Consider the following 26567-nt stretch of genomic DNA (forward strand, 5'->3'; position numbering starts at 1 on the left):
GGAAAACTCTGTACTTTCCACTCAATTTTGCAGTGAACCTAAAGCTGCTCTTAAGTTTATTAATTAAGAAAAGGAAACCAATTACACCAAACTCTAGCTATCAAAGCATTTTAAGCAAAACAAACCTTTTCTGTTACCTTTTCTATGGCCAGTGTGTGCCCCTCCAGCGAAAAGTTGGGGGAAATAGTAAGTGTCATGAAATGGTCAGAAGGAGTATATTAACAGTCATCGCTGAAAGGAAGACTTGTGCAGTCAGGCAGGACTTCCAGATTATCCAAATACTTTTTTGTATACTTTTTTTTCAAGGCTTTGTCCAAAGCTTTTAGAGACTAATAGAGACTATCAGGTGAGGACTTTTCTTTTTCTTTTTTATTTTAATAAATTTATTTATTTATTTTTGGCTGTGTCGGGTCTTTGTTGCTGCGCGCAGGCTTTCTCTAGTTGCGGCGAGTGGGAGCTACTCTTCATTGCGGTGCGCGGGCTTCTCATTGCGGTGGCTTCTCTTGTTGCGGAGCGTGGGCTCTAGGCATGCGGGCTTCCGTAGTTGTGGCACATGGGCTCAGTAGTTGTGGCTCTCGGGCTCTAGAGCGCAGATTCAGTAGTTGTGGCGCACGGGCTTAGCTGCTCCGCGGCATGTGGGATCTTCCCAGACAAGGGCTAGAACCCATGTACTCCACATTGGCAAGTGGATTCTTTTTTTTTTTTTTTTTTTTTTTGCGGTATGCGGGCCTCTCACTGTTGTGGCCTCTCCCGTTGCGGAGCACAGGCTCCGGACGCGCAAGCTCAGTGGCCATGGCTCACGGGCCCAGCCGCTCCGCGGCATGTGGGATCTTCCCGGACCGGGGCACGAACCCGTGTCCCCTGCATCGGCAGGCGGACTCTCAACCACTGCACCACAAGGGAAGCCCGGCAAGTGGATTCTTAACCACTGCGCCACCAGGGAAGTCCCAAGGATTTTTTTTCTAATGAAGTGTATTTGTAACCTGTTTCTAAAGTGAACTTCCTTTTCTCTAAAGCTGATAAAAAATATTCCCAACTCACTTTCTTTTTTTTTTTTTGCCTGGGCTGCGCGGCTCATGGGATCTTAGTTCCCCATCCAGGGATTGAGCCCAGGCCCTTGGCAGTCAGAGCGTGGAGTCCTAACCACTGGACCACCAGGGAATTCCCCAACTTACCTTCTAAGTGAGACACTGAATTACATGAGAGATTAGGAATCTCAGAACGTGAAGAACATTTGAGTCAAGTTGAGGGAGACAAAAAATGATACTGCATGAACAATATATGAGATTTAACCATATTATAGCAAACACGTAGAACAGAGACAAAGGGAAGAGAAAGGGCTTAGCCAGAGCTAACAAACCTTAGAGTTCTGTCAGGGATCCAGAGCTGAATGGATGTCTGTCATTTTTCTGAGTTAATTTTTTCCTTGTAGGTAAATAAACTTTGTTTGTTCGTTTTTTCTAGTTGGGGAATGGCAGTCAACGTGTATTCTACCTCGATAACCCAAGAGACTATGAGCCGACATGACATCATTGCCTGGGTTAATGACATAGTATCTCTAAACTACACGAAAGTGGAACAGCTTTGTTCAGGTAAGAGATTCTTTTAAGTATTTACATAAACGTTTACTCCCTGTCGTGTGGAATGTGATTTTATGAACCACAGATGATGTATTTTGGATAGGAAAAAATATATGTATCCATATTGATGTATAATTAAAGGGGGAAAGCTCAGATATAATTGAAGAACATATGGGGGAAAATCATGGCCACCTAAGAGCATCGAGCCTCCACGACACATGTTATGAATGGTCTCGCTTAAGGTCTGTTAACTGGTCTCCCAGCCTCTTCTCCGTCACCCCCTCTCAGCCACCACATGTCTCCTCCTAATATGCAGATTGGGTCCTGCAACAGCTCTCCTTAAAAACCTTCCAGGCTCCACATTGTCCTTCCTACAGGATAAAATCCAGTCTTTCATGTGGCTGATAAGGTCCTTTATGTTCTGGCTGCAACCCATCTCCTTGGTGTCATCATCCTCCACATCTCTCTCCCCTGTGCCTCAGTCCCACAAAATACTCTTTGTTCCCTAAAGACTCCTTCCCTTCTGCATCCCACAGCTTTTTTTCAGGCTCCCTTTGCCCTTCTTTTCATTTGCAGTAAAATCTCGTTCACACTTTAAAATCCAACTCGGTTGTCACCCCCACCGAAGGGTTCCCCAGATCTCCCAGGCTCCACAGTGTTCATGGAGTGCTGTGCCCACCCTTGCAGAATAATGCATGTCACAGTGTGTCAGAAGGTCCAGGTCTTACTCCCCTGAAGGTACCCAGAGCCCTTGAGGACAGGACTGTGTTTCATCCTTTGTCATGTGTCTGCGGTGGCACCCTGCCTGCCTGCTATAAAGTAGGTCTGCAGGGAATGCATATTGAGCTAAACTTGTTTTAAAAAAGAAAAGATTTGACTTTAATGATAAAGTAGGGGCTTGTTAAAGAACATGTCACTAGTAAAGTAATTCATTCTTAGAGTATTTATCAAAGAAATAGTCTTCCTTTGGGAACAGGAAGTATTTTCTTCCTGTGAACTAACAGGTAAGAGATTTCCTCTCTGCCTCTGGCTCTGACCGGAAATAGTGTTACTAGAAAATATTATGAAATGTATTCATGTGAAATCCCACGAGACATGATAGGTGCAAAATAGTCATCAGGTAGAGCTGGTGCCATGGTGTTGGGGCAGCAGAAGGGCGTTCTGCTGGCTTTCTCAGTGGGTCATGTGTAGAGGATTTCATGCGGTGCCGTCAGAATTTGGAACGCCCGCACTAGTCACTCTCAGATGGGCCCGAATCCAACCCCCAGTGAATACACTCTCCGTTCTCCACATCTAGACTGGATTAGAATCGACTAGCAGACAAACTTCCCATCTGCTGACACCTCTTCTCCCATCACCATTTTCTCATGAGCAAGACAGTGAGGGTGACCAGAACCTAAGCATTTCCTCACCCACCCTTTCTGCGCCCAGGCCTCTAATATCAATACTGTGATTTGTGAGGTCAGTAATGGATGCTAACTGGCCAGTTCTTTGCCCTGCAGTACGAGCTAGAGAAAAACTGACTTAGACTATGATGACGCCCCAGGTATGTGTTGTTGGCCTATTGAAATGACTTCTAAAAATTACTGACAGAAACAGCCCCTGTTGCATGCTCCTCAACTGCAAATCTCCACTCAGTCAAGTTTTATGGTGCCGTTCTTGCTGTGTGTTCTGGAGCTCTCTAATATTTTATTTTTAATTTGCTGGAGGAAAAGCAACCCAGAGTGTTTTCTGTTATTAGCCATCCCTTTTCTGTTAATAGCGAATACCACTTTATATTGTAATTGTGGGTCCGTTTCTCCATAGGGCCTAACACATACTCTTCCGTCAGAAATGGTCATATTGGGATGAATGAAAATCAGTTGGAAACTGCTGTGGGGCAAGACAAAACTGTGTATCTTTCCCATAAAGTGGCTGTATGTACCTGTGGATAAGGGTCATGGGGTTGGTTATCAAAGAAAAAGAGACACAGGAAGGAAGGAGATAAGAAAAAGAGTCATAGAGAAAATTGCCAGTCATGGGTCTAAAGTGTTGAAGGAGCCCATGAGGAGCTTCCTATGTAATGCACTTGGGGAGTTTTTGCTGACAAATGAAATGAGAAGCAAATTCGAATTTTTAGATACAGTAGTAATAAATGCTGGAGTGTATGTGTACATGTATATGTGTGTGTATGTGTGTGTACCTATTACTTATATAAATATGTATAATTTCTTTGCATGTCTTTCAAATTTCATATAAGGCAAATTCAACAAAAATTTTGGTAGCATCTGTGAAGAGTTATTGTACAGTTTCCTTAAAGAAAGCATTGGTGTGCATTTTATAGTCGTATGTAGCTATGTTGCTATCCAGCGTGGCGTGATGAAACCTGTAGAAACCATTTTGATCATGAGAATAGATAATTTCTGTTAGGATAACTCACTGGTTACCTAAGGTTACAAGGTTGATGGTTCAGAAGAATATTTAAATATATATTTATTTAAATTATATTTAAAGGGTCCTTTCTTTATTGAAATACATTTTTTTGTTTGTTTGTCTTGGTTTTTTGTTTTGGGGGTATTTTTTTGTTTTTTTGTGGAGTTTTTTGGCTCAGAAAAACATGTCAATGTCCACAGTAGAGAGACATGTCTTTTATTTTAGGCAGTAGTTTCATCAGAGTGTGAACTGTGGCCCATGTGCATTTATAATCTTCTGAGAAGCTGCTTAAAAATGCAGGTTCTTGGGTTCATTCACCTTCAAAATCAGTGTCTCTGGATGTGTGAAGCCTAAAGTGTGCATTCTAACAAGCATCCCAAGTACTTCTGTGCTGCAGCCAAGAGCTTGCAGTGCATTTTAGAGAAACTCCAAACCACTAAAAGTAAAGTTAAAATATCCAAAATTTATCTGGCACGATTTCCTCATTCATAATTTAGTCTGTGACTTTTCTCTTGCCTTCAGCAATTGCATTTAGCAGGAAGTGCTATCTTTTTATTTATTTATGAATTTATTTATTTATACCCTTCTTTGTTCTAGAAGACATTGAAGGCAGCTAGGACAGTGCTATTAGGATAAGAACAAAACCAAATATTGGTGACCTAAGTGATTTATCCTCAGCATACCAAATGAGTAGTCAGTCAGATTTCTTGGAAAATATCTTTTCCTTTCAGTTTCATTTTAATTTCTTTAGTTTACTGTGTGTGATATTATTTTAGCAGTGTGCTGTGGAAAAACATACACAAAATACCTTCACATTTTAACTGATTTGTTTTCTTGTTCAGTAAAATTGTTCCTTACTCTTTTTCCTAAATGTTTATGTTCCAATCCTAGCAGTCCCCCTTTGGCATTTTTCCCCCATTTGCATTATTTCCTATTTCTTTTTTTAAATTTCTAGCTAAGAGATTGCCCTCCAGCTAATATTAAAACTAACATCAGCTTTCTTTAGCTCATAAAGAACTGACATACTGCCTCACGTGTGTGTGCCTTTTTCTGCAGAAATTTCTGCCTTTATATAACATCTCATTTGTTTCCATCTAAGCATTTTAAAAGCTTTTTAAAGGAGAGATGGTATGAGGTTTAACACTTAAAAACACGTTGCAGTAAGTTGCAAAAGAATGAAAATGACTCACTCTTTTCTCGTCTTAATTTTATCCCAAGGATGTAACCTTATGAAATTGTCTTTGGACATGAAATCTGGGTCATACAGTCATATGCATATTTAGTTCGCATTCATTTCTTGTGAACAGCAAGCTTTACGTTTCAAGTGAAAAGCTGGACTGTATAAATGAACAGGCTGTCAGTGGGTATGAATACTGCCTCTAATAATATGACAGTATACAGCTCATCTACATTTGATTTGAAAATGAATATTTGTGGATTTCCCACATTGGGATGGGAGATTGAACCACATGAAATACCACATTTGTTTGGCTTAAAAATATTTTATGTTTTTAGTTCAATTGCCTAATAAAATGTTTAGGGCTTTTTGTGGGGTGACACATTTTGGTTTTACTTTAGTACCGGCTCAAACCAGTTTACTAGATGTTTTATAAGGGATTCAAGAGAGAGAATGGACATATAGTTAAGAGAAAAATGAAAATTTTTAAATAAAAAATTTTTTTCAAAGAGAGAGAGAATGGGCTAAGTATGGTGCTAAGAATCCCTATAAATCTGCTTTAGTGACTCGAGGTACCATATTGGAGATGACAGGAAAGGTAGTGAGCTACCTGGAGCAGAACAGTGAAAAGAAATGAGGCAGGGAGTTGGTTGGGAGTGGAAGGAATGTATCTTCCCATTTGCCTCTTCACCCCCCATCCTCTGCTCTAACATACAAATTTCCTTGGAAACTTTTTTCTGACATCCATTTTTCTGTGTCCCAGTCCTCTCCCCTCAACTGGGATGCAGGCAGCAGAGCCATTGGTCCACTGCTGGGTCGCTGCCAGAGCTTGGCCAGTGGGCACCTGACGAGCGACTCTCCCGTGCATGGGAGAGAGAGGCTAGAGAGGCAGCCTGCCCTTCTCTCTGTGCCACCTTCCTTTCATCCTCCCTTCTCTGTCCACAGCACAAGCAAACCACTGATGCTCAGATTCCAGTACTGTCACTAGGCTAGTTATAACAGCTCAGTGATTTTCATGAGCATTTTAGTATTTGAATAAAATTTGGTTTGGATGAAACCATTTTTTTAGAATGGAAAATTTTAGATCTTTTCTTGACTAGCATTAAAAAAAAAGACAGAGGGACTTCCCTGGTGGTCCAGTGGGTAAGACTCTGTGCTCCCAATGTAGGGGGCCCAGGTTCGATCCCTGGTCAGGGGACTAGATCCCACATGCATGCTGCAACTAAGAGTCCGTGTGCCTCAACTAAGACCTGGCACAGCCAAAATAAATTAAATAAATAAGTAATTTTTTAAAAAAGAAAAATGATCAGGATTCGATTCAGCTTCATTTTGTGCTTCTCCACATTGTTTCAAGCTTTGTCTTGGATCAAGTTTTTGGTGTTTTCTTCTTCCAGGAAAGTTCCTGAATCCAGCTGGTCATATCATAATCAAAAATGACAATTCTCAGTCCTTCATGGCTCCCAGAAGGGGCTAGGCTTTACAGTAACACTGCAGGATTCAGAGGTGTGGTTGTCAGCCGTGCCTGGGACCTGTAGGACAGGTGCTCTGAGCCCAGCAGAGCATTCTTTATGATGTTTTTGGCTGCAATCTGTGCCTGTGAAATAGGTATGGTTTCCCCTGTGCCTTCTTCCTCCTGTCCACAGAGACCTCTGTCAGGAGGACAGGTTAGTGATGAAATCAGCTCAGAGTCTAAATTTAGTAGACCTTCTCAAGAGAGTTGGCTCTCTTGAACTGAAACCAAGTAAGGATATTTCGTCGATGTCTGGTAGCTCCAGAGCTTACTTAGCTTTATAAAATCATAGACTGTTATTTGCTTTCAGAAAGTTAAGTTATCTTGGATTGTGTTACTGTTGTTACAGATGTAACTGTATTATAGTGGAATATTATTCCTATTTGTGATGTATTATGTAGAGAGGTGGGGTTTTAGGGGTTTTGCTGACAGGTTTTCTCTGATTTTATTTTGCTGAAGTTAATTTTAAAATCTGTTTGCTTGGTCTCAGCAAACCAACTAATTGGCGAGCGGGGCAGGGGGGTGGGCAAAAAGTGAGTTGGAAAAAGGTGGAGAGGGAGGTCCAACATTGGGTTCAGTTGTTGCAGTGGATAATACACTCCTGTGTCTCCACTAATGTACCTGTCGAAAGGAAGTTTATTTTTTGAGTAGAATATGGGATACAGTAATATATTTTTCCTTCTAAACATGTTTGTTTATAGATATTTGCTACTTTGTTACCAAAAATAAACATAAATTGGTGTTTTTGTTGGGGGTTTTCTGTTTACTGCATTTTGTAATGCTAAATACCATAGTGGAAAAAAGTGTATGCATTCACCTCCATTTATCCAACTGTCCCTATAAATTTTGTTTTTTTACATAGATGATATATGTATTGATATACATACACACACACACGTATATGTATTGATACTGAAAGCAGTCAGCGATCTCTTCATCTGTCTCATTACTGTATTAAGTTCTGACAATCAATTTACTTTTATTTACACATGTTTTGAGTCCTTCTTTGGCCTAGGCCCTGGGGATCTGGATTAATAAGACGGGGTCGTGGTCCTCTAAGAGTTCAGTACGGCAGGGCACTGTCCTGCAGAAAACTAGAAAGCACATTGTGGCCAGTGCTGTTTTGGAAGAGCTTTGAGCTTACAAAGGAGAGGTGGGGAACACAGCGAGTCTGTGGAGAAACACCTTCCTTCAGATTCTTTGGGAGTTAGTGGGTGCTGCCTTAGAATGGCTGAAGAATGGCCACAGTTTGTGAAACACCTCAGAAATCCTCCTCTTGAGTCGCATGGGTGACCAGGACGCAGGATAATGTGTGTTTTATTAGGTCCAGCACTTAAATACATGAGGTATGTTGTTCCTCTAAGAGAAATGTAGAGTTTTTCCGGATGATATCATATGAGTATGTGAAAATTGTTTTTACTCTATTTTTTTGAAGAAACTGTGCGTACATCTGGGATTTTCTCAGAAACCATGGAATTGCTCAGTTCTTTGGAAGAAATGCAACAAATATTTTCATTTCCGTAAAGCCAGTCCTCAGTGATACAATAATTGGACAGGCCTCTAACTGAATAGGTGTCGGGCAACTCTGTTAGTATTTTCCAGAGGGACAGACCTACAGATGTGTCGTTTCTTTTCTTACCCTTTTCTACTGGAATCCCTCCTAAGTAGAGATGAAGACCATAAACTAGGGGAAGTAAAACAGGGAAAACAGATCACCTGGAATGAAGACTGGCAGTTTATACACTAACAAAAAATCAAGGAACATGTAATCACTATGAACTTAATATTGTGTCTTAACAGAAACGAAGCAAACTGGTGACATGTTATTAGAAATTTTAATGATTGCCTTTGAGAATTCTCAATAAAGTCACAAAATTTAATACTTGCAGGAATTTGTACAAGGCAGTACCCTTAATTAGATCCTAGACTTTCATCTTTTACTGTTTTCCCTTATCTGGGAAAATTCTCAGATGACATAGATGAATCCTGTCTTCAGGGTTCTTACGTATATCACTCATTTGCAAAATCTTTATCATGCAGTCTCCCCTTGGGTTCAGGTTCTTTTTCTTCTAATCTATTATAGTAAGACTCTGCCCGGTTTCAGCTGCTCCAAAACCATGAATGGGTCCATGGTTGTGAGTCTGGAAATGAGAATTGTTGTACTGGGGGCAGGTCATCAAAAGAAGTGTAGGGTGTGTCCAGGTGATGAAGATGATACTGATGAGAGTATAGGGCTTAGACCAAGGAATGAATCTCCAAATCCCCAACATTGACTCTGTTAGCATTATGCCTGGAGCCCTGACTCAACGGCCCCAGAAATATTGGTAAAGTGTGTGGGAATCATAGGGCTGGAGCCCAAGGACATGTTGGGTTTTGTGATTCATAATTCTAATTTTGGAAACCTTTAGAGCTCCTTCTCCTCTGATTTTGTCTTTGCTTTATGATAAGATGCTTAGCATATGATGATACTTTTATTTTGAAATCATTCACCAAGATCTTTAAAAACAAGTATCTTAAGGAAAAAGAAAGGTATGTTCCAACACATTGTAAGTTATTTTGATTTTCCTAAAGGTATTAATTACTTTACGTGATGAATATATTCTTTATGAAACATTATTTTATATTTATATTGCTTTTTTTTTCTTTCCCTTTTCTCCTCTTCAGTTTAAATCATCTAAAGACTTTAACAGGAAGAGTAGAAAATTGGTGGAAAATAGTCATTTCCTTTTATAAATGAATTTGTGATTACTTAAGCACCTCATATGTTTATCTGGGGAAAGACTTAAGGACTGGAGAAGCCCTCAAATGTTTTTCCGTAGATAAACTGGAGGCTCTTAGGAATGTGTTCATCCCCTTTCTTTGCTAGCAGGAGAGGCCAAGGACCTCATTTTGTTCTTTGGTTCTTTGCCCTTTGAATCTCAAACATGCATTTTGGAGATTCATATTTCATAGCTGAAACAATCCCATTCCATCCTCTTCATTTTTATAGCTCCAATTATTTTAACCAGCCACATAATACATGGTTTTGTACATTAGGGGCAAAATGATGTCATAGGGCCTCAACTTTATGTATCGTCCTTTAGCACTTTCATTGTGCTTTTATATGTATTATTTATTTTAATTCTTATAACAACTGTGTGCAGAAGAAGAATAGGACTTTGTTATTCCTATTTTATATAAGAGGATAAAAGCCCAGAGAAGCCAGGTGTTCATGGCTGGTGCTAGCTGGGGCCTCCCTGGATCACAGCCTTACGCTCTCCTTGCTCGTGCGTGCAGCCACTGTAGATGTGGAAGAGGGGTGTGTGCGTGTGCACGTTTTTGATTTTTTTCCATATCCATTTATCGGGAGCCCACTGAACATCTCTAGGAACAGAGAAGTTAGAAGTCCACATCCCCACCCTTTAAATTACTCACTGAGGTAATGAGACACATCTGGTAAGTCTGCTGATTGCACACTGGGACCTAGTATCATCATCAAGAACTTTCTTAGCAAAGGTAGCCGAGATGCTAGTAGAAACAGACAGGCATTTGCTCCCAATCTTATCAAGTTCTTTTTTACTCTATGTGCTGAGAGTGGGTGGGGGAGGAGGCGCCCCTTCTCTTGTCTGTTCTTCTTGCTTCCTCTCCTGCTCTAAACTCTCTTACCCTCCAAGCAAGATGAGGGCGCTCTGAAATGTTGCCACCTGCAGCGATTCGGTTCTCTCAGGATAATCCCTGGTCAGTGGAACAGTAACCAAAATAATGGCTCCTTGGAGACACACGTGCACGTTTGAAGCCCAAGAATGAACCCAGGCTTATTTTAATAAGCTTGGACCTTAGATGACAATTAACATCCTCATTTCTTCAATATCTGTGCTACTGAGAAAAAAGAACATCTTCTAGGATAATGTTGTTATCAGCTTGGTCCCCCAAAGGATTTATGACTCAAGGAATCACTGTTTCCCACGTATTTCATTCTGTTCAGTGAACCTGGATTGCTTTAGCTGTGCTGAGCACCTCTGTCAGTACTTCTCCAACTCCTTTCATATGAAAAGTTGATGTTTTCTCAGTCTTGTACAAAGGGACGTGCTGGTGCAACATTTAAGAATAGTCATCTGTCTCCCATCCAGTTCTGTCCCCTTATGACCGTATCTGTTTGCCATAGAGGAAATTCTAGAGCTGCCAGTGGTTTATAGTCATAGTGGACACTGTGCCAGCCCAGTAGAGAGATGAATTGTACCCCATCCCCGGTCTTAAAGAGTTACCCAGCAGTCAGTTAGGAGAGATCGCTAATTAAAATGCAAGTCTAACTTACTGCTGGGTTTCTGTAGCCATTATAGTGAAACAGTTAATTCTACACTGGGAACAGAAAAACTCCACAGAGGAGGTGATGTTTGGGCTAAACTTAACAAATGAGAAATTTCTGTTCAAATGTAAAAGGTGGCAAAATGACATTTTAGGCAGAAAACGTTTGCTCAAGCAGAGAGAAGGTGCAGCATTTTATGCACGTACATGCACACATGAGACTCTGAAACCTAAGTTAGGATTCAAGGCAGCAGAAGAGGGGGCAGTGAAGTGGCAGGTAATAAATGCCATAGTATTCGAAGAAAGGGGAAATTATGTCATCCTAGAAAAGCTTCTTGGGTCTTTGGCCAAACAGCCATGCAGATTTAGTGGATGGTCAGTAAATATTTATGAAATGGAGTTTAATTGAAATGCTCTCCTAACTAGGTTTTTCATATGGATAAGATTCAGGCTGAGAAGAGAAAGTTGGGGATTTCAAGTAAAGGTACTGTTTAGATGTCTTTTTGATGTTCTAACATATCGCTTTATGTATTCCTGAAGTCAGCAGATATTTATTGAGTGCCTACAGTGTGTCAGAAGGCGGGCTCAGAAGGCGGGCTAGGATCTGGGGATACAGCTCAGTACGAAAAGCAATACAGACTATACCTAGTTAGGACCCAGTCCTTTACTACCAGAGTTCTCCTTTGATACATTTGTATCCAGAGCATTCAAGATCCTTTTTCTCAGCTTTCCCCAGTGCAAAACAAAGGTGGAGCAAGGTCCCTGGACAAAAAGTAGTGCTCCTCCAGCCTGTCTCACCAACAGATGGCCTTATAACACGAATGGGCAGTCTGTGCTCTGAATATCTGAAGCAGTAGTAGGCTGTCCAGTTTCTACACAACTGAGATGATGAAGCCAAGCAAGCATCTTCGAGTTCTACTGTTCTTCAAAAGGAAATTTTTTTTCTAACCTATTTTTTCCCAAATTGTGTTTTAAATTTACAGTTTATCAGCCATGTAGACACTATTAAAAAAGGAAGTCACTGTCAAATGTTTGGGCATGTTAGAATTACATACCTGGAAACAGAAGAATTGAATTGCTTGGCACCTCTTAAAATAACCATCACTCCGCAGATTGGATTTTTTTCCACCCTGTAACCATTACATAATTCAGGCCGATTGCAAGTTACCTCTCTTTATTTGTCCCCTCCCTTGCAAGAGTTTGTTCTTATCCAAGTATTAACACTCATAAGCTCTTATGACCAACTTATTTGACAATAAGAAGCATGTAAATGTGAAACTCTTGACAGCACAATTTCCTGCAGTTTCTCTTGACATCCTCCATAGGAGGATCATTTCTCCACTATGATTTCTTTTAGATTACATTTGTATGACAATTCATGGTGTATGGCAACTTTAAAATTACACATAATTGTGTTTAAATTCAGTGTTTTAAAAAAACTCCTTTCCTGCCTTTTTGGTTCTTTTTTTTTTAAACTAAAGTTAAATTCCAGTCTTTCTATTTATTCTGTGATCATGTGATTGAATCTCAGAAGTAAATACTTATACAGTCCTCATACTAATTTGGGCTCCTCCTAATACTAGAATTGTGCTTAGAAAAGCAAAGTGTTCTGGGGTTAACCTTCAAAATATACAGAAAGCAATTTATCATAGAAAAATACTGTCTTAGGTATCACAGTCTGCATGAATGTTACGTGGTAGTTCTCTGTAATTGCTGGGGGCTTCCTTTGGTACCACCCCTGGCCTTCTGGGTTTTCTGTGGCCTCTAGGCCTCTTCTCAGGGAGCTGTGGGGAAGAGTGCTTACCTCTGGAAAATTGGGGATGGTATTGGTATTGGTACTGGTATTGGTGAGAGCCGGTAGACTGGATGTGATGGGGAGTGGCAGTAGAGAAGAAACCCTCACCTGCAAGTCTTGGAAAGCAGGTGAAATGGCTTTGATCTGGGAAGAACCCTGCAGCTCTCAGTCCCAGGGACAGTGACTTTAGCCGTTAAAAAGGCAACCTGAGGGGCCTCCCTGGTGGCGCAGTGGTTGAGAGTCCGCCTGCCGATGCAGGGGATACAGGTTCGTGCCCCGGTCCGGGAGGATCCCATATGCTGCGGAGCGGCTGGGCCCGTGAGCCATGGCCGCTGAGCCTGCGCATCTGAGCCTGTGCTCTGCAACGGGAGAGGCCACAACAGTGAGAGGCCCGCGTACAGCAAAAAAAAAAAAGGCAACCTGAGCAAGTGGTCCATAGTGTAGAAATGGACTGTGGGTTTATGCTGGTCTGTTCACACCACTGCATCTTCCACTATACTAAAAGCCTCTTCATCAGCTATGATACCCAGAGTTCACATAGTGGCCTGCATATAGAACTGTTGATAGAATGATATAAGCAATGATTCAGTAGAAATTGCCTGAAAAATTGGGAAAAGTTTATAACCTTTAGGGATTTTTAAAAAAACTTTATTGAAGTATAGTTGACTTACAGTGTTCTGTTAATTTCTGCTGTACAATGAAGTGATTCAGTTATATATATTCTTTTTCATATTCTTTTCCATTATGGTTTATCACAGGATGTTGAATATAGTTCCCTGTGCTATACAGTAGGACCTTGTTTATCCATCCTATATATAATAGTTTGCCTCTGCTAATCCCAAACTCCCAATCCTTCCCTCCCCCTTGGTAGCCACAAGTCTGTTCTCTATGTCTGTGAGTCTGTTTCTGTTTCATAAATAAGTTCGTTTGTGTCATATTTTAGATTCTACATATAAGTGATATCATATGATATTTATCTTTGTGACTTACTTCCCTTAGTATGATAATCTCTAGGTCCATCCATGTTACTGCAAATGGTATTATTTCATTCTTTTTTTATGGCTGAGTAATATTCCAGTGTGTGTGTATGTGTGTGTGTGTGTGTGTGTGTGTGTGTGTGTGTGTACCACATTTTCTTTATCCATTCATCTGTTGATGGACAGCTTTAGTTTATTTATCCATAATCTCATTTGTCCCTAAAATAGATAAAGATACTTGTGCCAAGAAATAAGCATTGGTTCCCCACTACCTACCAAATTAAATTAAACTGCTGTTTTTAAAGCCTTGAACAGTCTGGCTGCAACCATCTTTCTAGCATCTACCCCCATGACTTCCCTACCCATAACCTGCATTTGCCCAAACTCATCTTTCATCAGATGTTGTAATTCCCCATTTTTGCTTGGAATGGCTCCTTTGAGGACCACCTCCAATACCACCTTCCAGCCCATTCTTTCAACAAACTCTGTGTGCTCCCTCTTAAAGTCTTAAGGTCATTAAGTACCTGTAACCTCAACATTAGAGGTCAAGGTCCTTGAGGACTGGAAATGACCATGAAAGTTTGACTTGACTTCTTTTGTTAATATTGATTACTCTTTTGGGGGAGTTTATTGGGCAGAATTTTTGAACTAACTCCTTTAGTATTTCTGTGTCTCATAGGTTAACACTTAGAGTTGTTTTGTACTTTTGCTAGTTTTTCCATGTGTGTTTCTCTGGTCTCTTAAAACTAAATTCCTTGGTCCTTTAAGAGTAAAATCATATTCCTCAATAAGTAGTTGTTGGTTTATTGGTTTTTCATTGATTAATAAACAAAGTGACATCCCTCTGTGCCACCTACAGATGGGCGTTTCTTTAGCCTATAACCACAGAAATTAGATAGGAAATCTACCTTTTCAGATTCTTACCTTCTCCTCAAGCTTTTCTTAATTTAAATCTTGCATTTTTACATAGTCACACATGTAATCAGTACTTACAGAAAAAACTTTTTGTCCATTAAAGTAGAGGAGGTAATACAAACAAATGTGTGAAAATACCTGAATGGAGACAGAGAGAAACTGTTTATATCCTCTGATACTACAGCTTTACAGAGCTTTCTATTTTTTTTTTTTTGCCCCTCCAAACACATTTTATTTTATTTTTTTTAATAACAAATTTAATCAGTTATACATATACATATGTTTCCATATCCCCTCCCTTTTGCGTCTCCCTCCCACCCTCCCTATCCCACCCCTCCAGGCGGTCACAAAGCACCGCAGAGCTTTCTATTTTGATGACCCTAATAAGAAAACTGACCCCTTCAGAATGGGTTTCATATGTACCTTTCTTCCTTGTTTTTCATGTGTAATAAAGGCTTTTCGGTGCCTCCTTGTCCTTCTCTGTCTGGAATGCCAAATTCTAACTTCAGCTCTATTCTAGGCCTTCATCCTTTGGTATGTCTCGCTGCCAGTTTCAGTATCAGACTCCCTGGGAGCCAGTGACATTTTGTCCCGCACACCATTCCTGCCTGCGCTCCAAGTGCCTCTCCTCCTTCCTTCATTCATGATCCCCACGTAGAAGCCAGATCTTATGGTACGAAGCTGCATATGTCAGGCAGCTTGTTTTGGTAAAATTTGATGAGCACGTTACCCTAAGGGAAATCACTGGTGTTAGAAACTAGAAGTGAAACCAAGCACCCAGCTCTGGGTCGTCAATTAGCAGTGAAAAAGAAATCTTTCAAACCAATACGATGATTCTTCACCTGCCATTTCTTTCTTGTTTCAATTGACTGAATCTTTGTCTGCATCCATAGGCAGATTTGGAGTTTTATATTTTTCCCTAAGGCATTCAAATGCAAGATGATAAGTTACAGGGTAATTATGATTTCATTGAATAAAACAACTGTAAACAGTCCAGTTAGACTTTAGCGTGCTTTGCATTCCAGTTTTCAACACAGATAGAGTTGCAGTTAATTTCTATGAAAATTATTTTCACAAATACCACTCTTAAAATGCCAGCTCTGGGGCTTCCCTGGTGGCGCAGTGGTTGAGAGTCCGCCTGCCAATGCAGGGGACACGGGTTCGTGCCCCGGTCCAGGAAGATCCCACATGCAGCGGAGTGGCTGGGCCCGTGAGCCATGGCCGCTCAGCCTGCGCGTCTGGAGCCTGTGCTCCGCAATGGGAGAGGCCACAACAGTGAGAGGCCCGCGTACCACAAAAAAAAAAAAAAAATGCCAGCTCTGTTCTGAGTATTATGTATTTCTGTTATAATCTAATTATTTCTCTAAAATTTAATAATAATTTTTTAATAAAAATATTGGTACCTAAATCTTAATCAAGGGCTATTTGGTATGTAGATTTTTACTACATTGAAATTTCCTATTGAAAGATAGAGGAAAACAGTCTTCATTCTTCCATGATTTTTTGATGAAGAAGCACTAAATCAACTCGGTACATTGATCTTAATATCTGATCGATTATCTCTATGGAAGGTGTCACTTTTAACATTGTTCTGCAGGTTTCTTCATAAAAATCTGATTTAAAGGTAACTTTACTTTTTAAAAAGTACTCCTGGGTTTTGAAGGCAGGTTGTGAACAGGGGACATTGGTATCTTTAACTGCAATTTGCTGCAGCCGTATAAGATTCTTAAAAAGGTTTGATATCATATGAATCAGTAAAAACTTGAGGACATGTATCAGATGAAAGTCCAACCACATGGTTTAACAAAGATTTTTAATATATCTGCTGATACTCTTAAAAATCCATCTGCCGGAATAATGATTGCTGGCTTATTTCTTTTTCTATAAAAGAAAGGTGATGAAAATGTCCTTTGACAGCTTCCTCTGAGTGTGGAGAAGGGCACGGATAGCATGCTTTCAGCACTCGGCACAAGTCACAGAAGCCTTCTGTGTCTAGGTCTGCGGGAGGTGAAATCTTCCTGCTGGTTCTAACTCCTTTTCCTCTTCAAGGAATTGGTTTGAAAGCTATTTGTCTTTGAGACTCATTTAAAATTTGAATTAAAAGTTTCTGACATAACTCCAAGCAGTGAGAAGAAGTAGGAAGCTCAGTTGAGGACCGTGGGAATTCCCGGGAACAAGCTCAGTTGAAACCATGTTTCTGAACTGCAGATCTTATTTTTGCATTTGTGACTTGGGGCAGGTGATGTAGACAGTGTTCTAAGTTCACTTTCACAGAGTTAAATAATACTGTGGTAACTGAAGCTATGAAGCTGCTGTTCATGCCAGGAATGTGAAAGATGCCTATGAAAACAGCACAGAGCTACTACCAATTTCAGCATATTTTTGTTGTATTAGAAAAATGCAGTTGAAGTTTGGGATTTTAAATTCCTTTAAAATGTTAATGTTTCAAAGCATTATTATCTCACAGTTGCCATTAAGCTCTTCAAGCCTTCTGTTTGTGTAGGTAGAGCGATTTCTGCTGATGTGTTGGAAATATGTAACCCTGTGTTTTGCAGCCTCACTTTCCTCGTTAGGAAGCCCTGATTTCTTAAAGGGAAATACTGCCTTCAGCATGAGGTTTGGGCTTTGGTAACATATGCAGTTCTGCAGTGAGGTCAGTTCCAGGAAGGACAGGGCTTAATGCGAAAACAGAGCTGGAATGATTTTGTGATTATTGTGTAAAAACAATATTCTAACAGGAAAGATATTTAATAGTCAGCTGCTGAAGATGACAGAAAATATGGTTATGTTGCTGAGTGTATCAATATCGAGAGCTCAAAGAGGAGTACCTGGAAGATATAATCTGGGAAGGGCATGACTGGGTGCTCCTGGGAGCATCCCTCCAGGTGCAGCTGTGTACTCCTGGCTCCTACAGCAACTGTGGCAAAGGACGGTGATGGCTACAAGCAGGCGCGCTGGCAAAAGTCTTAGTCATATGAGGAGAAAGACATTGTTGCGTCCTAATTAGCAGAAATATCAAGTATCCCTTAAAAGACAAGTTGGTGATGGACTTTGAATTAGAGAATCATCTAATTTTAGAGCTTAGAGATCTGTCCAGACCAGACATTTTGCAGCTAGAAATACTGTTGGCTTAGAAGGGTGTGATGACATGTCACAGTCCGTTCAAGACGATTGAGGCTTAGATCCAAGTTCTGACAGTCTGGTTCTCTATCCTTCCCGCTCCCTCCCTGGTCCTCACTGATATTAGTTTGAGAGAAGAAGCTTTTAAAAAAGTTGTTTGCCTGTAATGATTTCTGTAATGAAAGGCATAATGGCATAGACGTGTCCAGTGAATAGACGCTGTCATTCTTTCCTTCTGACCCTTCCTCGGTACCAAGTAAGATTGTAGAAAAGTAGTAACTGAAGGCCTCAGTGACATAGGCTTTTCTGTATAAGGGCTGCCCGGCCTGGGAGAAAATCAGATGGGCAATTTGAGTAGCTGTTCGTGGCTGAACCCAAAATAGCTTGATATCGTCTCCACAGATTGTGTCCCATTTCTGGGAGAGTACTGTGAAATCTTGACAGCAGTAATATATATTTTTTTCCAAAGAATATAGAATGTTATTTATTTATTTATTTTAATTTTTATTGGAGTATAGTTGACTTACAATGTTGTATTAGTTACAGGTGTACAACAAAGTGAATAGTAATATATTATTGAGAAAGGATGTGCTTATTATATTTACATATATACACTATATATGTAAAATAAAGTTATTATGAGTATATATACTAAAATATAAAACCATGACCTTGGAGCAGATTAATGAGCTATCTGTCTAGCCCAGGATTGTTCTATGAGGAGGAAACGTATGGCTGACACTCCTCCTGTCAGTCTGAAAGGTTCATATGTTCTCTTGCAGTTTCCTTTGTGACTCCTTATAAAATTATAATCTAGCAAATTTTCTAAACTCTCTTTGAACCCTAAAATTTTATAATTCCTAGAAGCAGCATAGAGAAGAAGAAAAAAAAAATTTTAACTGGAGTTCAAAACAGAGTGTAAGTTCTACTTTTGTTACTTTCGTTAGCTGAATGACTTTCTGAGCCTGTTCCCAAGTCTCTAAAATAGGATGATGATAATTAAAAATACTTATCTCTGTGGGGTTCAGAATGTTTAAAATAGATATGAAAGCTTTAATAGATTTTATACGGACGTAGGTGTTTTCATTTCTTATATTTCTTGGCATAATGCAGTCCATAAACTTATAAAGTAATATTTCCTTTCCCTTTTGTTATTTGAAATTTTCCTTTTAAAAATGTCAGTTTATCCTGATATTCTTCTACTGAGGTCCTGAGATCTGGTAAAAATGAGATTATTTGTCTTCTCATGCTTTTCATGATTTCATACATTGAAATCATACATCCTCAAATCTTTTGAGTCTGGATATTCATTTTTGAGTTCTGCCTTTATACAGTGCCCCAACTGTTCCTTTTGGATTCCTATCCCCAAGTTTTTCAGCTCCATTATGTCACTTTTGATATATAACAACTGAAACCATCCTTAGGGCTATAGGCACAGGCACTGTACAAAGACAGAATATTTTCCCTTTTTCTACTTATTTCCTGATTATTTCCAGAATCTTGTTGACCTTCATAACTGCAGTGGCACCTTGAGCTGATAGGCTTAGAGCATAGCCCATCATAATTAATCTCTTGGTGAACACAACATCCTACAATTTGGAATGCTTTTACTTTGGTGTGATATCTAATATTTAGCCTTTTGAAGCTTATTTTTCACTTTACTGAAGACTGATTTCCAGAGTGGCTCTTGTTTTAGTTAGGTTTTTGTTTGTTTGTTTTATTTTGTTCTGTTTTTAATGTATTTATACCCCATCAATTTTTAAAAGAATATGTAGCAACTCTTCCAGTGATACCTCATATTTGGGACTTTGGTAACATTCGAATTTTATCATTTACCATCCCTTGTTGTTGTTCAACTGCTACACAACCTGTAGACCTTCATTCATTAACCGGATGTTTATTGAAGCCCACACTATGGCAGGTACTGCAGTAAAGGCTTGGATACAGAGGGGACCAAGACCGATTAAAGTGCAGACTCTCTTGAAACCTACATTCCAGTGAGGGGGGCAGTAAACCACAAACCAACATATGAATTAACAGTAAAATACCAGACATAAAACTAGATGAGGTGGTAGAGTAGCTGGAGGGTGACTTCAGATGGCATGGTCAGGAAGGACCTCTCTGAGGAAGTGACGTCTAAGCCTTGATCTGAATAGCAAGAACATGGAGTAACAAGGAAGCCAGTGTGAAAGGAGCTTCCAGGGAGAGGTGGACAGAGGCATGGTCACAGGACACTGCAGGCCAGGCAAGGAGTTTGGATTTTGTAGTGGTTTCGTAGGAATCACTGTGGTATCCTTAGCAAGGGGCAGTACATGAATAATGGCAGCCTTGGCATAATTTGATGAAAGTGGGATCTGTGTAAAATGTAGGCCCACATTATTGCGAGATTAATGACATGACCCCCAAATCTCTACACCTCTCAATGAGGAACATTCTGATTCGTGGCTGGCTAGGCTTTCAGGACAATGGCAGTGATTCCTGAATTTTCAAGTTAGTTGGTACCCATTTTGTCTAATTAAGGAATAAAATACAGAATTTCAAGGAGGGAGTGGTCACCAGAGCCAAATACTATTCAGAGGTTGAGTTGGATGAAGAAAGAAAAGTGACTGTTAGATTCAGTAACAGAGAAGCTATTGATGGCCTTGACCAGAACAGGGTAAGACTGGAAGACAACAGAATTTATTTGAATGGTAGATGAAACAATGGAAATAGACAATTTTGTCAAGTTTTACTGTGTATAGGAGGAGAGAAATAGCATAATAGCTAATGGATCATGTGGAGTTAAGGAAGTTTTTCTATCTTATTTTGTCAAAGTCACAGGATACTAGAGTATGTTTGCACATGTTAAGAATAGTCCATATGGAAAGAAATTGACATTGCAAGAGAGTGAGGATAGTTGCAGGAGCGACATCAACGAGAACGGGAGGGGAGATGTGATCCAGAGAAGAGGTGGAGGGTCGACCTTTGATGGGAATCAGAACATGGCAGCCTTGTTCAGGTTATGTCTGAGGGTGGTTTCCTGCTCCACAAGAACCACTGATGATGTTCTTAGTAGCAAAAATTAATGTCAAGGTATCCTTTTCCTGATGTCTCTTTAAGCACTAGATATTTGAGGAATGGAAGTTGAAAATACCCAAATGGACATAACCAGAGGCAATAGCAAGAAATCTTTAGCATAGTTCACAAAGTCAATAAGATAATTCTTAAAAATTCTCAGAGGCTCCTTTGACTCTAGAAAATGACATACGATATTATACCTAAATGATCATATAACATACCATTTACTGGAAATCCTAATGTGATCCACCCTTTCTTCATTGTTTATTGAAAAAATTAGCTTATTTGATGCTCATGGGGCTCTGAAGTGCATAGGGAAGGTGTGAAAAGCCCAGGACATACAGGTAACAAGTTGTGCAGTAAGGATTCTAATCAAAAAATTTTTAACTTTAGCGCTCAAGTTTTTATTTAATTTTTTAAATTTTATTTATTTATTTACTTATTTATGTATTTTTGGCTACGTTGGGTCTTCGTTGCGTGCAGGCTTTCTCTAGTTGCGGTGAGTGGGGGCTACTCTTCATTGCGGTGTGTGGGCTTCTCATTGTGGTGGCTTTTCTTGTTGCAGAGCACGGGCTCTAGGCGCGTGGGCTTCAGTAGTTGTGGCACGCAGGCTCAGTAGTTGTGGCTCGCGGGCTCTAGAGCACAGGCTCAGTAGTTGTGGCACATGGGCTTAGTTGCTCCGCGGCATGTGGGATCTTCCTGGACCAGGGCTCGAACCTGTGTCCCCTGCATTGGCAGGCAGATTCCCAACCACTGCACCGCCAGGTAAGTCCCTCCCATATTTTATATTTATTTTTTAAACTTAAAAGAACCATAAGAAAATAAGACAAAAGCACACACAAAATGTTGCACACAATCTCACTTATGAGTTTGCAAATCTAAACCAGCACTGTAATGAAGACTTTGTAAACATTACCAAGTAGGACTTAGTCCAGGAATGCAAAGATGATTCAACATTAGGAAATCAATGATGATGATTGATCAGGTTAATCAAAGAAGGAAACCAGTTTTATTATCTCCATGGTGGTTGAAAAGGTAGTTGGTACATATTTTTTGTATACCATATACATGTATATATGGTATAACAAAGGCATTACTTTCTGCATTGATTTCGCCCTAGAAAACCAGAGACGTAACTGAAAATTTATTAGAACTCATGAGTAATAACTCTGTAACAATAGAAGTAAATGTTTAAAGATCAATTTTCAGTAATCTAGATGAAATGGATAAATACCTAGAAAGACATAAACTACTTAAATAGAAATTCTGAATAGACCTATAAAACAAGAGATTGAATTAGTAATTTCAATACAAATTTCCACAGAGAACAGCCCAGGCCCAAATAACTTAATGGTGAATTCTACCAAATATTTAAAGAAAAACTAACACCAGTCCTTTAAAAACTCTTCCAAAAAGTAAAAGAGAGGGGAACAATTTACAACTCATTCTGTGAGGCCAATATTACCCTGATAACAAAACCAGGGACTTCCCTGGCGGTCCAGTGGTTAAGACTCCGTGCTTCCAATGCAGGTGGCATGGGTTCGATCCCTGGTTGGGGAACTGAGATCCCACATGTGGCACAGAGCGGCCAAAAGCAAACAAACAAACAAATAAAGACATCACAAGAAAACTATAGACCAGTATCTCTTATGAATATAGACATAAAAATCCTCAACAAAATACTAGCAGAATAAATCCAGCAGCATATAAAAAGATTATGCACCATGATCAAATAGGATTAATGCAAGGTTGTCTTAACATGAAAAGCAATCAATGTTATACACCATATTAATAGAATAAAGGACAAAAGCCACATGATACTCTCAGTGGATATTTAAAGAAGCATTTGACAAAATTCAGTACCCTTTCATGATTAAAAACACTAAAACTAGGAATAGAAGGAAACTTCCTAGTGTGATAATAATGCTATCTATGGAAAACCCATAGCTATTATCATACTTAGCAGTGAATAGATGCTTCCCCGCTAAGACAAGGAACGGGACAGGATGTCCACTACTGGCACTTCTATTCAACATTTTACTAGAGGTTCTGGCCAGGGCAACTGGGCAAGAAAAAGAAATGAGGCATTCAGCTTAGAAAGGAAGAAGTAAAGCTCTCTCTGTTTGCAGAGTCATGATCTTGTATGTAGAAATCCTAAGGAACCAACAAAAAACTATTATGACTAATAAGTCAGTTAAGCAGGGTTGGTGGATACAAGATCAGTACCCCCAAAATCAACCTTATTGACATTAGCTAACTATCCAAAAATAAAATTAAGCGTACAATTCCACTTAAAGTAGCATTAAAGGGGCTTCCCTGGTGGCACAGTGGTTGAGAATCTGACTGCCAATGCAGGAGACACAGGTTCGAGCCCTGGTCTGGGAAGATCCCACATGCCACGGAGCAACTGGGCCTGTGAGCCACAACTACTGAGCCTGCGCGTCTGGAGCCTGTGCTCCACAACAAGAGAGGCCGCGATAGTGAGAGGCCCGCACGCCGCAATGAAGAGTGGCTCCCTCTTGCCGTAACTAGAGAAAGCCCTCGCACAGAAACGGGGACCCAACACAGCCAAAAATAAATAAATAAATAAATAAATTACAAAAAATACTTTATAAAATGCAAATCTGGGTATGTTCATTCCCAACAGGTAACCCTACAGCACCGTCCTATTGCTCTCAGGATTAAAAAAAAAAAATAGCATTAAAGAGAATACAATAGGAATAAATTTAACAAAGAAGTATAAGACTTATATACTAAAAACTTTAAAATATCATTGGAGGAACTTAAGTGGAAAGATATCTCATGTTCGTGGATTGGAAAACTTTATGTTGTTAAGATGGCAGTAGTCCCCAGCTTAATCTCTAGATTCAATTCAGTCCCTGTCAAAATCTCAACTAATTTTTTTTTCCCCACAAAAAACATTGTGTTTCTTTTCTTTTTATTGTTTTAATTGGGGTATAGTTGCTTTACAATGTTGTGTTAGTGTCTGCTGTACAACAAAGTGAATCAGCTATATGTATACATATATCCCCTCCTTCTTGGACCTCCCTCCCACCCCACCCCCCATCCCACCCATCTAAGTCACCACAGAGCAGCAAGCTGAGCTCCCTGTGCTATACCACAGGTTCCCACTCACTATCTGTTTTACACATGGTAGTGTATATATGTCAATTCCCATCTCCCAATTCATCCCATTCGCCCCTTCCCTCCCACCCCGTGTCCATGTTGAATCTAGAAAAATGGTACAGATGAACCTATTTGCAGGGCAGGAATAGAGATGCAGACGTAGTCAACTACCTTTTTACACAAACTGACAAGCTGATTCTGAGATTAATAGATAAATTCGTGGGACCCAGAATAGCTGAAACAATCTTCAAATGGAAGAACAAAGTTGCAGGACTTCTACTTTCGATTTCAAAACTGACTACGGACCTGCAGTAATCAAGACAGTGTTACTGGCCCAAGGATAGGTGTATAGATGGAATAGAGCTGAGAGTCCAGAAATAAACCCATATATTTATAATTAATTGATTTTAACAAGAGTGCCAAGATAATTAAATGGTGCTGGGACAACTGAATGGTCACATGCAAAATAATGAAGTCTGGATCCAAACCTCACACCATGTAGAAGAAATAACTGAAAATGGATCATTGACCTTAATGTAAGGACTAAACTATACAACTTTTAGAAGAAATGTAAGTGAAATCATTATGCATTTGGATTAAGCAGTGGTTTCTTAGATGTGACAAAAGCCAAGTAACAAAAGAAAAAATGGATAAATTTTTCATCAAAATGAAAAAGTTTTGTGCTTCAAAGGATACCATCAAGAAAAAGACAATCCACAGAACAGGAGAAAATATTTGCAAATCAGATATCTGATAAGCGACCTGTATCCGAAATGTAGAAAGAAGTCTTAATAACTCACCAACAAAAAGGCATTTAACCCACTTTAAAAATGGGCAAAGGATTTGCATAAACATTTCTCCAAAGAAGATATACAAATGGTAAAAAAGCATATGAAAAAGGTGTTCAACACCATTAGCCACTAGGGAAATCAAATCAAAATTTACACACACTAGGATGGCTACAATCAAAAACACAAGTGTTGGTGAAGATCTGGAGAAACTGGAGCCCTCATATGTTGCTGGTGGGAGTGTGAAATGGAGCACCTGCTTTGGAAAACAGTCTGGCAGCTCCTCAAAATGTTAAAACACGGTATATCCCAAGAGAATTGAAAATTAAGTTCACACAAAATCATCTGCATGAATGTTTGTAGCAGCATTGCTGATAATAGCCCCTGAGTGAAAACAACTCAAACGTTCATCAACTGATGATTCAATCAATAAAATGTGTTACATTCATACAATGGAATATTATTCAACCATAAAAAGGAATATGACATTCTAATATGTGCCACAACATGGATGAACCTGGGAAAGATTTTGCTAAGTGAGCAAAACTAGACACAAAGGCCACATATTTTATGATTACATTTATATGAAATGGCCAAAATAAGTAAATCTGTAGAGACAAAATAAATTAGTGGTTACCAGGGTCTGGTGGGAGGAGAGAATCAAGAGTGGCTGCTAATATGTATGGGGTTTGTTTGGGGAAGGGGGGTGCTAATGAGAATCTTCTGGAATTAGAGAGTGGTGATAGGTGCATGATTCTGTAAATATATTAAAAACCACTGAATTATAAACTTTAAAAGATTGAACTTTATGGTATATGAATTATATTCCAATAAACCTATATCATTATATAATAAATGACTAAATTTTTTTGAATTTATTTATTTATACAGCAGGTTCTTATTTGTTATCTATTTTATACATATTAGTGTATATATGTCAATCCCAACCTCCCAATTCATCCCACCACCCCCGCCTTCCCCCCTTGCTGTCCATACGTTTGTTCTCTACATCTCTGTCTCTATTTCTGCCTTGTAAACTGGTTCATCTGTACCATTTTTCTAGATTCCACATATATGTGTTAATATATGATATTTCTTTTTCTCTTTCTGACTTACTCTGTATGACAGTCTCTAGGTCCATCCACATCTCTGCAAATGACCCCATTTCATTCCTTTTTATGGCTGAGTAATATTCCATTGTATATATGTACCACATCTTTATCCATTTGTCTGTTGATGGGCATTTAGGTTGCTTCCATGACCTGGCTATTGTAAATAGAGCTGCAATGAACATTGGGGTGCATGTCTCTTTTTGAATTATGGTTTTCTCAGGATATATGCCCAGTAGTGGGATTGCTGGGTCATTCAATAATTCTATTTTTAGTTTTTTGAGGAACCTCCATACTGTTCTCCATAGTGGCTATTATCAATTTACATTCCCACCAACAGTGCAAGAGGGTTCCCTTTTCTCCACACCCTCTCCAACATTTGTTGTTCGTAGATTTTCTATGATGCCCATTCTAACTGCTGTGAGGTGATACCTCATTGTAGTTTGGATTTGCATTTCTCTAATAATTAGTGATGTTGAGCATCTTTTCACGTGCCTCTTGGCCATCTGTATGTCTTCTTTTGAGAAATGTCTGTGTAGGTCTGCCCATTTATTGATTGCATTGTTTGTTTTTTTAATATTGAGCTGCCTGAGCTGTTTATATACTTTGGAGATTAATCCTTTGTCTGTTGATTCATTTGCAAATATTTTCTCCCATTCTGAGGGTTGTCTTTTCATCTTGTTTATAGTTTCCTTTGCTGTGCAAAAGCTTTTAAGT

The 26567-nt window shown here is 39.5% G+C and overlaps 1 protein-coding gene across 2 annotated transcripts in view; it reads left to right on the top strand.

Annotated features, from left to right (window-relative positions):
* Positions 1-26567, top strand: part of MAPRE2 (microtubule associated protein RP/EB family member 2) — a 162331-nt gene that overhangs the window by 90302 nt on the left and 45462 nt on the right. For both annotated transcript variants that reach the window (XM_060119123.1, XM_060119122.1), the window contains one exon: positions 1465-1592. In XM_060119123.1, the coding sequence (XP_059975106.1) occupies positions 1472-1592 (121 nt within the window). In that variant the 5' untranslated portion in view covers positions 1465-1471. The remainder of the gene's footprint in view (positions 1-1464; positions 1593-26567) is intronic.

Source organism: Mesoplodon densirostris, chromosome 15 (genome assembly GCF_025265405.1).
Source record: "Mesoplodon densirostris isolate mMesDen1 chromosome 15, mMesDen1 primary haplotype, whole genome shotgun sequence".
Lineage (NCBI taxonomy): Eukaryota > Metazoa > Chordata > Mammalia > Artiodactyla > Ziphiidae > Mesoplodon > Mesoplodon densirostris.